At 36.7% G+C, this 14,581-nt stretch overlaps 1 protein-coding gene across 1 annotated transcript; it reads right to left on the bottom strand.

The window, feature by feature from the left end:
• Window positions 1–1,444: 1,444 nt before the first annotated feature.
• LOC104462062 (fibrinogen-like protein A) lies at window positions 1,445–2,145 on the bottom strand (the record flags this gene model as incomplete). Its single annotated transcript, XM_010073852.1, has 1 exon — window positions 1,445–2,145. A coding segment is annotated over one exon (701 nt), but the record flags the coding sequence as incomplete, so codon positions are not given.
• Window positions 2,146–14,581: the final 12,436 nt, after the last annotated feature.

Genomic DNA, 14,581 nt, shown 5'->3' with positions numbered 1-14,581 from the left:
TAAATTGACTTAATGACATAAACTAAATTCAGCTGCTATCCATTTCTTCCTTTATCACTCTTCTTTCTTTGAACCCAATTTGAGGGTAAAAAAAAAAAAATCACATGCTGCGAAATAGACATGTATGCTCTACTGGCCTCACCCATGTAACATATCTGTATCTCTTTCTGAAAGTGTTGCAGTACATTGTAAAAAGTAAAAATTGCTTTCTTGGCTTTTCAATTTCCCAATTGATTTGTCTTCTTAGTAATCCTGGCAGTCCTGGTCTTCTCAAAACACAATACAATTTATTTACTGCAAAGTAATTTTCATGGAAATTATGAGATTCCATTTTTAAATTGAAAAGCAGGAGTTTGCTTGGTTGAATTTCTGTAACTGAAATATCTAAGAAAACACAAAAGATATTCTAATTATTATCCTGAAATTTTGTATAATTCAACAACAAAAACTCTTCAGTTGTCATTCAACTATTCCAATGATACAGAAATGTGTGAAGTTATCCAAACAGCTGTAAAAGGAAACAAGGTCCTCAAGGTTATCCAAACTGAAATCCTTTTATTTATTATTTTAAAACAGATGAATTTATAATGAAATTTAAAGATTCTCTCTTTATTTTATAGTCAGAAAAAAAAGGCACTGTTTAAATAATGTCAAGGTTGAGTGCCAAAATAATTGAAGCTAGCAAATGTGAAATAAAGCCAACACTCTCATATCTCACAGTGGTATTAAAAAGGAAAGCTGAAGTACATCATGGAACAGGGAGAAGCAACAGTCAAAACATGGTAAATAAAGTAGAGTAATATTCAGGGGAAAATGAAGCAATAAGTAAAAAATAGCAAAATCAATTTGGTCTTTTAAAAAATGTCTTCACTAGGAAAGTCAATGAAGGGGAAAAGAAGCCATGGGAGATGAGGCTAATTCCAATTTTATGTATTAAAATATCTTTCACTAAAGGTAAAAACGAAAGGCGTGGTGCTGCCCCATTGTACACAACACTCTCCAATATTCATTTTATAAATGTAGGTACTTCACTGGAAATTTCCTTCCTCCATGATATATGAAGATGTGCAATTATAGGAGATCAACCATGAACATTCATAGTGGAGCAAAACCTTCTGAAGTGGATGTATATTCATGTATATCTGATACAAGACATCATATCCTGGATTTCATACCTGACTTCTCTTATGGCTAAGATACTATAAAATTATTTATTTAAATCTTCTGGTAGAGGCCTCAGTTTCTGACAGTGACTTCTCACTTCTGTAGTTGGTAGATGTCTATGTCCCAGTCCAGTCCTGAACAATATACTGCCATAAAGCCCTTGCAGAGGCCCAGATTAAGTTTTCAATCACGTTTACTTAGTGTACTATTCAGTCAGTGTGAGTTCACTTCAGTCACTGGGCAAAGAATCTATGTGCCTTTCAAAGTACAGATGGCTTATCTATAGTTCAACTTTCTGACATGGACAGGACTTGGTTGGGTGTGGCAGGCTGTGGTCAATGGGTTTGATCATCATCCATGCAAACTTGCACACGTGTTGCTTGTTACAGTCCTTTTGCCAGTAAATCACATTCCTACGATTTAGATTTGCTCCAGCACACGCGTCATACCACCAGCCTCCTCCAGGAACACCATTGTGTTCCAGTTTAGCACAGTTCTGAAAGTAATTGTCATTGTCTCTGTCCTTGGTGGTGAACTTCTGGTTGTCATGGAGATAAGCTTCTGTGTCCAGGGTCAGAGCATCTGTGGCGTTGCCTTTGTGTAGACCGACCCTGATTCGGTATTGAGACTCTTCATCTTCAATAAGGAAAGGTTCATACTGTCCCCATTTGATTTCAGCGTTTAGGTTTACAAGTTTCACTCCAAGTATATATTGCGTGGAGCTGCTAGTTAACTGATGCATATATTCATTTCCTAACCAGTGGTTGTCATGAACGGAGCCAAATCCATATTTATAATCCTGCCAGGTCCTATCAAAGTCGACAGTACTGTTGGCTGTAATGTGCTGGATTACTGTCCAGCCACCATCCTGCATGTTACAAGAGACAACAATTGGGTCATCCTTTGGTTGGATAATGTAAAGACCATCTCTGGAATTTCCTTTGGAGCGCTGAAAAATCTCAAAACAGTCTCTTGGATAGTCTGAGTAGGAAAAAAAAAAAGTTTTAAAGTAAATTTCTGTTCAAACAGTAACTTTTAGATATTGAACTCTGTCCTCTAGAGTGAGTGAGTGGCTGCCTTCTGGCTGGAAGCTGACTGATTTCATCCCAGCTGGTGGGCACCTACTCAGCTAAAGGGGGAAGATTTCAGGGCAGGACATGCAGGAAATGTTCAGAAATTCAAAAAAAGGATTTGTTACCCTGTCATACAACAGAAATGTGCATTATGCTGCATTTATGACAGAAATATGGTTGAAAAGCTAAAAGTTACATACAGACTATTCCTTTTCCTCCTGGGTTCTTCCCATTTGAGTAGTCTGCAAGTTTGCATTTTCCTGTGCCATGTGTTGGACCATTGTGTTCAATTACTAGAGCTAGCCTTACACTCAACAAATAAATCTAATTTCTCTTTAACCAATTTATACTTCAGGCATCTGTAACATCCTTGCATTAAATTCCGGTAAGTCTGCCATCTGTTTATTGACAAAAGGGAGATATTAAAGCTTATTCCTTGCTAGTACAAAACTTATAAACATATGAGGATTTTCTTAGAAACAGTTCTTGTCACTCATAAACTCCAGGCTAAATCTTACCACTGATTTGACAGTGCTGTGCAGTGCTGAACACCATTACCAGGAAAATAGGTGTGAAAGTGCTTTCCCACTTTATTGCTTATCTGCTAGACTCAGAAGGTAATAGAAGTGGCACATAAGGCTTGGGATGACCTTCTCTACTGTGCCGAAACGTATACAGTTGTGTTTTTTAAATGTAACTTGCTTAGAAGGTAACTTCTTGCAATAGTTTAGTATCAAGCAGCTCTGAGACTAAGGCACAATGCTCTGCTTTTTACAATTGACTGTGAGATTTCTAAGTGCCAGAATATAATTTATTTAAATATACATTTATGTATGTATGTGTGAATTCATATATAGAGCATTCCTTTTGTAGAGAAGGATGTTATTCAGTGTCTGATCCGTTACTCAGGATCATGTTTATGAATTGAAATCACTCACTTCTCCACAGAGTTGAAAGGCATGTCATTACGTCATTATACTGTGGAATATTTGTAATTTATTTTTAATAAAAAATTGTCAATTTTAATATCCCTATGAGAAAAATTCCAACAGACCACTTGTGATCTAAAGTTAAGTTCTTCAGATGTATGAAAGCCTCTGTTCTGTCCTGACCATGGCTGATAGGAATTTAGATACTGCATTTATAGCTTTTTTTTTTTCTTCTGGGAAACTGGGATAATTCTGGAAAAGTATGACAAAATGTCCTAATTGTTTTTTCAAAAATTTGTCAAAGAAACAACTAAGGAGAAATATTTCCAAAGATAAACATTTGAAATAATAGCTCAGAAAGATACTCTTCTCTTTGCCCAAATCATTGACTCTGCTGATCCTTTTACTGAACACATTGTTCTTCTGTTCAGGAAAAGAAAAACAAAGTGTGAAAAGTGCCAATCTCATTGTATCGTTTTGTGACCAATAGATAAAAGTACACTGAACAGCTTGTTCAGTGTGAAAAAAAAAAAAAAAAAAAAGCCCCCAACTTTCTGGAAAGAGAACAGGACCATGAGTGAGTGTTCTATCTACTACTGGTCCTGTAGGGAATTACATCACACTGTCTTCTTCACAGAAATATTAAATTTCTTCTTTTATGACTGAAAAGCATTGTAGAGTAACTGTCACTACTCTGTTAGAAATACTCATCTGGTTCCCCATCTAATTTTATTAATTTCCACTTTCGATCTTTTTCCTTCTTGTATTATGTTGTCCTTTAGTTACATAGTGCTTCTTCGTTGGTAATAAGCCCCAGTGTACCATGAGGACAACTACATTTTTAATTGGCCTTTGTTTTGTTAGGGTAAATTCTGTTAGGATAAATAAGTTCTTTTATTATTTAGTGTAAGATAAATCTTCTGTTCCTTAATTGTTTTAGTGCAAGGTGTTTTAGCACCTCTTCACTGCAAATTAATCTCCTATAATGGGGGTAAAATTTGCACACAGTATTGCAGATGGCCTTATATAGTGGCACTGATTCTTCCCAAGTCTTATTATCTGTTAATCTCTGTTTATATATTGTCGGACTGCCTTTGTCTTTGAATCTTTGTAACTGGTAAGGTCCTCACCTTGCAGTAAAACCTAGAATCTTGTACTTTACTTTTCATTGCAATGGTATTACTCAAGAACATCTGATTTTTTTTCTGTGTAATATTCTGATTCTTTGCATTGGCATTTCTCTGCTTCATTGTATAATTCAGTTTTATCAGCATATTCCTACTTTTGCGTCAGTATACTTAATAACAATACCGAAAAGATCACTTACAAACAAATACTTCCAGTCTCCCCTTGATTTTATGCTTTACTTTTCTACCCAAGTCATTGTCATTTTCTTTTTAATCTCTACTGAAATTATATGTAACCCTACCTTCTCTGATTTAATATTGTATTAAGTATTGTATCCTGGGCTTAGTAGAAGTGCAGATGGACTAAACCTGTTAAATAGCATTATTCATAGTATCAGTATTGTGTTAAATACTGTGTTAAATATTAGGCCCTTCATTGCTTAATAGAATCTAAAGCCATGAATAGAATACTTTAAATTGCAATACTATCTGCATGACATTATTAAATATCCTAAAAGAGAAGAACTGTATACTCTCTACCCGAGCTGTTAGAACATTCACCTGGTAGACACATCCTGATGCCAAACCTGATCCTGTGATCTTACTGAATTATTAGTTAAGTACATATTAGAAAAAATTTCTTCACTGAAAGAGTGATCAGGCATCGGAACAGGGTGCCCAGGGAAGTGGTGGAGTCACCATCCCCGGAGGTGTTCAAGAAACGTGTAGATGTGGTGCTTAGGGACATGGTTTAGTGAGTTAGGTGGTGTTGGGTTGGACTTGATGATCCTTGAGGTCTTTTCCAACCTTAATGATTCAATGATTCTATGATTCTACATAGTGATGTCAAGCCAGCAATATATACAGCAACACTTGTATTTGCCCTTCTCTGAATAGTAGTCATGCACAACAAAACAACTTATAGACAGTTAATGAGAAAATCATTTAGGCTGATTATTACAGGATTCACTTGGAAAGTGAATTTTATAAACTCTCCATGCCATTAGTCAGAGGAGGAAAACGAATCAGTCCCACTTTATGTGGGATCTACTGTGGTGAATGTATTAGAAAACTTACCAAGCTGGGCCTTGCAAGCTGGATAGGCAAAGGAATGCCTCAGCTATAGATATCAATGAGATTTAGGTGCTGAGGTGTCAGATGTAGTCTAGATATGATTGTCCTAAGAATAAGTCTTCAAATGCCACAAAGTTTTGTTTTGGTTTGGTTTTTTTTACAAAAAAAATTAACTTTTAATTTATCTTGAATTAGGTGGCAGCTGAGCAAAGATTTTAAATATTTTGGACTTAAGGGCAGGACATGCTCATATTGCAAATTATTTTTGCAAGGCTAATTTTCAAATATGTTGGCTGAAAAAGTTATAGCAAAGCAATAAAGTAAAAACAAGCATGCATCCAAATCACTCACTGTCTTCTTGAGTACCTTTTCCATTGGTGTTAGCCAGTCTCTCATAGCCTCTTTGGGGGAGAAGGTGGGCATTAGCCAAGACCACTGCCTCTTTGGTGCTCACTGACACAGTGCAATGAGAGAGCAAGAACAGCATCAATCCCACTGAACTTGTGCACAGCATCTTCTTTCCAAGTCAGTCTTGCAGCAGTACAGAGCTGTAACACAGACTGGAATTGGGAATGGAAAGATTAATGACTTTTAGTATGAAAATCCCATAAGAGGAAATACCTAGCTTCAATATAGTGAGCCTCTGCCACAGTTGGCTTCTCCCATTGTTCAAGAACATCTCCTTTTCCTGATGCGTCACACCCTCTTTCTGTCTGGTCCTTCCTGTGACATGGAGCACTGTGCTGACACACTTACAACGTGTCTCACCTCTGTCATCTTGTGCAATGCTGGGCAATGAATCACAACATAATTTTGCATGTGACAAGAAGCAACAGAAAATTATGTAATTACAAAAGTCAAAGCACATCTTATATTTATCAGAATTGAATTTTGCTTATTCCATGAGTCCAAACTGTAGTGAAATAGAGGAACCAATGGTTGGACTGGCAGAAACAGTAACACTGGCTCTGGTGACTGTCTATAGTTCAAAGAGTACTCAAACACTGGGTTTTCCAAGTGCTGGAAATGTTTCCATGCACTGAAGAACTCACTTCAGCGTATCTGGACTACGCTTTGTATGAATTTCCATCTACAGCTTTAAATAACAGGTCACAGGTTTAAATTAGATTAAAAAAAACCCCAAACTCAATAAACAAAGGAAAAAGAACTTTTCTCCAGCCTCTTCAAAACCCACAAGGGTTTAATATATTGAATCAAAACAGTTTTGAGCCTCATTTTGCCTCCTTTTGGGGCTACATGTGTAGTACCTCCACCCAACACAGGAGGAAGGCTTAGGCTATTACTGTATTAAATCCTGGGGTCCTCACTTCGCCAAATCCCAGTTTGACTGAACAGGAATTTCTATGTCAATGGCAGCTTAGACTGACTCAGGATAACAAATGTTTCCCATGCCCTCAAAGGACACATTTACTTAGACTCTAGCCAAACTCTCACTCTCTTTTATTTTTTTTTAAGGACTGAGCTCCCCACAGTGGCTTTGATGAAGGCAGAAAATAGATGTAGCAAGCAGCTCTTCAGTCAGAGCTTTTTTTCCTGCCAGCGTCAGCACAGTCCAGAGAGGCCAGTACCCCTCTCCACAATGGTTTATGTTGCAACAGAGCCACATTCCTTATAAATCTAATGACTTAGCAGCAGATTCAGCAGTTTTACGGAGTGAAAAAAAATGTTCAGCACATTTTTAAAAAAATGTCCAAGATAAATCATTGTAATATAGTTCAGGTTTGAGAATTAATTTTTATACCTACCGTACAGAAAACCAGCAAAGCATAATTTCCTACTCTACCTAAAACTATTCAGTAATAATTTTGATTGACTGTTAACATACAATTTGCTATTATATCCAAAGCTGGTCATTTAACATTGGGATCCTAATAAACTAGAAAATTACCTTCCATGAAATTTGGCACAGGGTTTCCCTTAAAGCATTTAAGTTGTGCTGTACCTGCATTTCCCATTGTCATGTATCCTTTACCCTGAAAGCTTCTATTATTGCTGCCATTATTAATTATTATATTATCAATTACTTAAAATCAAACCTAACCCCCAAGCATCACTAAACTTCAGGAAATCTGTACTTGGATCTGGAATTATTTAGCTTTTTTGTTTTTCTTTTAGCATCTTTGAGTGAGTCAGTCTTTTTCCTTCCCTCGTATTTACACATTGGAATGATTTACAGATCAATTTAATTCCAGAATAGAACTTGCTATTATAAATTATTAAGAAAGCAACTGAGGAAAACAGCACTAGGCAGGCACCTTACCTCTTTCAAGTGAAGCCTGTCAAAGGAAAACACACACCAATGAATGAGCTCATGCTCTACAGTTGTACTTTGCCTGCTCCTTAAGTCCAGGTGAATAAATCAGCTCCAGCACGCTATCTCAAATGCAGCAAAATTGCATCTTCATTATTTCGCACCGTGTGCTTACTCTGGTGGACTTTACTCTGACATATTACACTTGCAAGTAAGCACGTATGAATTAGAAAGTACAGAGTTCTTCCACAAGGATTAAAACAACATGGTAACTAAATTAAATTTCCTTGATTAATAAACAGACGCACTGATGGAGAACCATGAAGAGGTTTTAGTTCAAAAAATTACTTATGTTGCTTAAATATACAGAAGCAGATGGCCAAATTTACTATGTCATTTGGCATAGGTGAATTAACTAGATGCTATACTGCTAGTCACATTTAAAATTGCATAGAGACAACTTGATTTTTAAGTATTAGGAACAAACAAATAATAAACCTTGTTGTTACTTCATGTTTTAATGTGAATGAATCAGAAGCAGTGTCTCAGAGCTACAAAGAGAAAAACAACAAAAGCAGAACAGGCTGGTCAACAGGTTTCTATTTTAGTTTGTTTGGATTTACGGGAATTAATTAACATTAATTCCAGACAAAACTGTAATGAATTAGATGGATCAATTGTTACTCTATATCTGAAAGTTGTACTGTCTATCTGCATGGCCTTTAGATGATGTCGGATCCAGCATTTACCCTTTTTAAGATGAGCCAACACCTAAGTTTTTGTGCTCCTTGATCCAGCCTGCAAACCAGTGTGATCAGATTCCATCCCTGAAACAAGCCACAGTTAAAACTGATGGAGCATTTAAGTCTTGTGCAAGCTCTACATGAGGATTTGCACTATGTGTAATTTCTGTTCTTCAGTAATTCCTCCTCAGTGTAAGCACAGCCTGTGAGGAGTTGTATTTCATGCACAATCAAATAAATACAGATAACAAATATTTTAGGGAAGATTTGCTTGTAACATTTAAAACTGTGATATTTCTCTTCATTTTAAAAGGACAAACGATGCTTTGTTATACATGAGGTTGTCCAGAGGGAGTCAAAACATCTTTTCCCTGATACTTGTCAGTATCAGAGCTACAGGGAAAAGTTTAAAAACACATTCCCTCCACTTTTAGCATTATGCAGCTCAGGGAATTTCTGGTATCTGTATGTTTGACATATCTCATTTCTAGTTAGTACCAAGCTTTATAAACCTTAGCTAAGGCATGAAAAATACTGTATTGTACCTTATGAAATAATACAAGTGCTGTGAACAGATACAGATCTTGATGAAATAGCATGCTAAGAAAAGGCAGGAGAAGGTACCTTTCCACTCTGTCCGTATTGGTACACTCTAGAAAACACCATTGACTTCAGTGGTATTTATTGATAGGTCTCATGTCACTCTGATATAAATCGGGGTACATCTTTGGTTTTTGCCTTTGATTCCTACATTTTCCATCAGTTTATTTCTTCCCCCATCTTTCCGTTTTTCTTTGCTTTCTTGCTGTTTGCAGGTTGTTTCCCAAACGTTCATCTGAGCTGGCAGAGCAGAAGTGAAGTGGGAAGCATTTAATTAGAAGAGAGAAGGGCAACTGCATTCATTGACTCATGCTCAGAAAGGCATCTATTTCTGTAGATGAAAACACTGAAAACCAACAAAAATCATTACATATCTCTCTCTGCTCTTGATCAAGTATTTTGAGAATAAATTTTCATCCCTGAAAATTATACAATGATCTTAAGGTAGGACTACTTTACATTGGTATGGCTTGGTCATATACAGATTTCAAACTAATGTATTACTATAATGGCTTTTTGTTAGCCATGTTAATTAACGTACTTAGTTTCTCAGCCCAATGACCGTCTATTCATGATACGCTGAAGTTTCAATTATCCCTCTGATTCTGCTCAGCTTTAACTGGCAAGCATTCATTTCACTTCTTCCAATGCAGCCTCTTCTGTGTGGAAAATCTCTTTACAAGTTCTGTATATTTTAACAACTCATGACACACTCTTGCAAAGGAGGAATTTGACTGAGATTCATCAACTTACTTCTTCATCAAGCTCCAGAGTTAGTTGCAAAGACAACCTGTTTGCTGTATGGCAAACAATCAGACTCTTTGTGTAAGGGATATGAAAAATATCCATATGTAACCCTTAGAATGAAGCCATCCGTTCTTGCACGGGCAAAGTAGCACCAATTTAACCTTAGCAGTCTGGATAACATCAGTAAGTGCCAGTGAATATTATGGGAAAAGCTTTGACTCAGACTAGCAACTTGTGAACCCAGGGTCTTCAAAGGCTTGAGATGGATGATTTATGGCTTTGTATTGTTGACAGAAACATGTAAAAATGATAACTTTCCTGTAATAATCTTGTTCAGCATACCAAGGCATTCAAGAGACAAAGTTCTAACAAGGCAAAGCACAAAATATATTAAAAAGGGCTCACTGAGTATCTTTCCTGAAAGAAGTTTTATGGGTGCACAATTCAAGTGATTGCTTTGGAGGAAAAAAACAAACAGAACAAACCAACACAACCCAAGCAACAAAACCAGGCCATAGAAATCCTTCTGCAACTTTGAGTAACTTTGAATTCCTTTGCAACCTTGGCTAAATGCACTTTTGTGTCTTTGTATAGGATCAGGAACAAAAAAATGTTCATAACAGTTTTCACTTATTCTTGAACTTCTGAGCTGGCAATGGCATATGAAGTGTTTTGTCTGACAATGCAGAAAGCAGTTATTAACTGCTGAAACACATTGTACATTGACTTTTTTCAATACAGCTTCTAAATCTTTTTTTACACATTCATTATATGCAAGATGAACCATTATCTGGGAGATGAACCAAGGTATATATTTTTGACTAAATGTAAAACAAAACAAATGCTTCCCATTTGACTTTTCGAATGTTCAGCAATGTTTTTTTTTCAGATTACTTTGTGAAAATATTCCAAGGTCTGAAGTAAACACTAAAAGCATATTCTTCATGTCTTCCTGTTGAATCATAGACTAAATTCTAAAGGTGTAGAAACTTACCTAAATTGAAAAGGGTTCACTTTCAACAAAAACATTAAAGTAGGATCTAACTTGAAAAATATATCCAAATCCATCATAATGGAAGACAATGGAAAATAATTGTTTGATTAGCTCACAGACAGGACTAGCAGGAAAACTTAAGTTACTCGCGTAGCTTTGGAAAAGAGTATGATGGGACATATATTGTAAATGACTTTTTTATTCTGAAGGTGGCAGAAATTGCCAGATACAATCATTGCAGGTGAAAACTGTCAGAGTGTATTCATGTGGAATGCAATTTAGGTGACACCTATCTTAATATGGTAGAATTTGTGATTCTGAGGAAATGAAAAGTATGTGCAGCATTGTAAAGACAATATATTTTTTAAAAAATAATAAAAGCAGACCAAGAAACTTAGGCAACCATATTCTGTCCTCTCTTGCCAAGAGTCTGAGAGATAAAGGGTCTTTGAGGGGGCTGGCAATTAATAAAAGGTACTATAAAGAAGAAGAAATTACAAACTATTTCTCATGAAGAAAGACAGAAACCATATTAAGAGCTCAAAAGATCTGGTTCAAGAGTTCTTTAAAAATTTGAAAGTCTGAATGAAGTTGTGCAGACAAGTGGAATAAAAGGACAGATTCCTAAGAGTGACTATATAGGAATAACACAATAACAGACTAGGATAAAATTAGAGGTTAAGGTTAAAAAGGTTATGGTTAGAAAGGGACATAAAAAACATATTCTGTAAAGGTATTGGAAATAAAAAGAAGCTGAAGCAAAAATCCATTATTTAGTGTGTGAGAAGGGCAAATGGCACAGATTTGATGGGTTTTTTTTGTTGCTGTTGCAGACTTCATAAACAGTGACGAGATACTTAATTAAATTAATTTTAATGAAGGAGCAGGACCAGAGGCCAGATTAGGTGAAAAACATTTCAAAGATACTGAAGAAGTTAGGTATTTCAAAGTGGCAAGGACAGATGAAATTCTATAGGCACTTTATGAACTACCAAATGTCCCCTCTGAACCCTTTACCTTTCAGAAGTCACGGAGGTCCCAGAGGACTTCAGTGGGCATAGTAGAGGCCTATCTTTTAAAAAGGGGAGAACCTAAGAGAAATAAAGAACAGTGAACTACATTTCAAAACTCAGAAAATAAGAGAACTGAAAAAAACAGGGTATTATAAGGTGATGAAAGGCAGCCAGCATAGACTAGTCAAGAAAAAAATCAAACCAGCCTTGTTCCTCCCTGTTGCACTGATCCCTCCCTTTCCCAACCTTTGGTCCTTCCTCTAAATATTCCATAAAAAGTCTCACACATTCCCACAGTCCCATTAAAAGCATCCCATTATAAGCTTTAAACAATTCCAAAGTGTCCTTCTGCCTGCATCCTATAGCAAGTTCCCTGTAGTCAACACTTGGCTTTGCAAGGAGCTCTGGGAGGAGTGTCCTTGGTTTTCACACCAGGGACATCCATGCTCCGTAGGAGCAGTCACGTCTGTGTATTCCCGTTTTCACTGATGAAGTTAGCTAGAGTTCCTCTGACTGTCACTAGTCATCTGAACCTCACAAGCCTTTTGTGTTCACCATGATTAATCACATTGCCTAACAATAATATGGTGCAATGACCACAGCCTGTCGCTTGGGAGGTTCAAATTGGACATTTGGGAAAGCCTGTTCACCAGGAGTCTTGCAGCATGGGAACAGCTTTCCCAGGTGGGTTGTGAAACCTCCATGCCTGGAGGTCTTTAGTACTGGCTAAACACAGCGTGACTGAACTGAACTAGTGTAAAGCCTGCTGAAAGTGAGGTTGACTAGAGACCACCAAAACAACCAGGACTTCCATCATCAACTGTCTAGACTTCAGAAATAATAAATCTTAAAAGTATCTACCATTTCAAGTTTGATCCAGATTTGGCATATTGCCAAATATGATTCAAACTCAGAGTCATATTTTAAACACTGCTTATCTAGATGTCAGTCAGCTTTCAGGATAATTTCTACTACAAAAAAGACATTTAGTAAAATCAGTAAGATGAAAATATTTTGCATCTCAATGCACCAGTTTTAGCACAAGTATCTGATCAAAAACAAATAGCAAAAAATATTTGGTAAACACCTGCACAAACATTTGATTCAACAATTTTAGCCAATTATCAGCCCAAAGATTTTTAACAAGCAATGTGTTGATCTTTGATTTGAATCAATTAGCTATACTGTTTAGTTTAAAACACTGTAGCCTAACCTTGTAATATAGGAGTCTAAAAATGATTTTCTCATCTGGGACAAGATGCAACTGGGAGCATTGTCATGGCAACCATCTAATTTCCAAAGAGACATTCTGTGACTTCTGTTGCTCTCTAGCAACCTCACATATGAAGTAGCATTGCTAAGAAAACCAAGAAAAGCCCCCCTGCTTTTCATATACCATCAATATACCATCACAAGAAATGCTTGGAAAGATCATAAAAAGAATGCTTTAGAACATAAGGCAGGCTTTAAATAAATTCTCAGTTTGATGATGAGCCAGGGGAAAACAAAACAACCAACTGCAAAACCACCACAAAAACACACCCAGAACACATATATATCCCCCCACGCTCATGTGTGTCTGTGCAGCTGACTGTGGAATCAGTCTCTCCTGGAAGTGATGGTTATCACAGATATCAGTGTGTCACACTAACTACATGACTTCGTTTCTTGATGCTGCTGTTAAGGAAAATTGATAGCAACATGAATAATACACAGGGGTGGACAGGGTGGGAGCAGAAAAATTGCTACGAAAACAAGACATTTCACTGCCCACCTTTCTCCTGGAGAACTCTCTCCAGGAGAGAGGTTGAGATCACTTCATTGGACTTAGATTGCTCCATGACTACTGAAAGGTTTTAAGGAACTGTGGTGTTAAGAACCTGTAGTCTAAGAACCTATACAGACTAGAAAACCTGTAGTACCTCTTTAACACACTGATTCTGAAACTTAACCTACAGAATTTAGAAATTAAGGGAAGTTCATGCACAGATCTCAGGGTTATTGGTTAAAATCTTATTTATTTACCCTTGCTTCAGTTTGGTTAGCTTAATGACCTTCCCTGAGTACTGCATTTTAATTGCTTGTGGCATGCTTGGGCCACAGATGATGGTCACTCAGAGGAGACTACCTGGAAGTGCTGCAGCAGTACAAGGCCATACACATGCAAAAAGTACATCCCTACCATGAAGGTTGGGAGTTTTTCATCATCTCCTATCTGCAGCCATCATGTGGAATAGACATAATGCTGTGTTCAATGGCTGAGACCAATACCCCTTGCACTGACTGGAGAAAGAATACAAGATTTCCCCTCAAAAGTAACATGGTAGAGCAGAACAAGATCTTCAGATGCATTTACATATTTTTCCACCATTATTGATATAACCTGTCTGCACTGGTAATTTTGGCCCATATTTTCTTCATAATGGAGCTAACTGAAGCAAGTAAGCACTGCTAAAAATATCAAACGCAGCAGAGCCCAATTCATGGTTTGGACTTCTGTTGATAAACTGTATTAATATTCTCAGTAATGCATGTTATTGTTGCAGAAACACCTCCTTATCCAAATTCCTAACTTGAAACATGAACTGTTAGGCAGTAGAAGTACATAAACACAAACTATATGTAAAGTATTAAAAATACATGAAGAGTAGGCAATGTGAGCACTATTTACAGAAAAAAAACCACCAAACTGCTTAAATCAAGTTAGAAATTTAAGTCTCTATAGCCATAATCACTTCTTACAAAGAAGCACATTTGAGAAAGTGGAAGTTTGGCTAGTTAAAAAAAAGCTATAAAATTTTAACAATATACAAATATATATAGCTATCCTCAGGATATACAACTC

Source organism: Pterocles gutturalis, unplaced genomic scaffold, assembly GCF_000699245.1.
Source record: "Pterocles gutturalis isolate BGI_N339 unplaced genomic scaffold, ASM69924v1 scaffold46112, whole genome shotgun sequence".
Taxonomy (NCBI): Eukaryota; Metazoa; Chordata; class Aves; order Pterocliformes; family Pteroclidae; genus Pterocles; species Pterocles gutturalis.
Note: the sequence above shows the minus strand (reverse complement) of the source record. Positions and strands in the feature narration are given on the sequence as shown.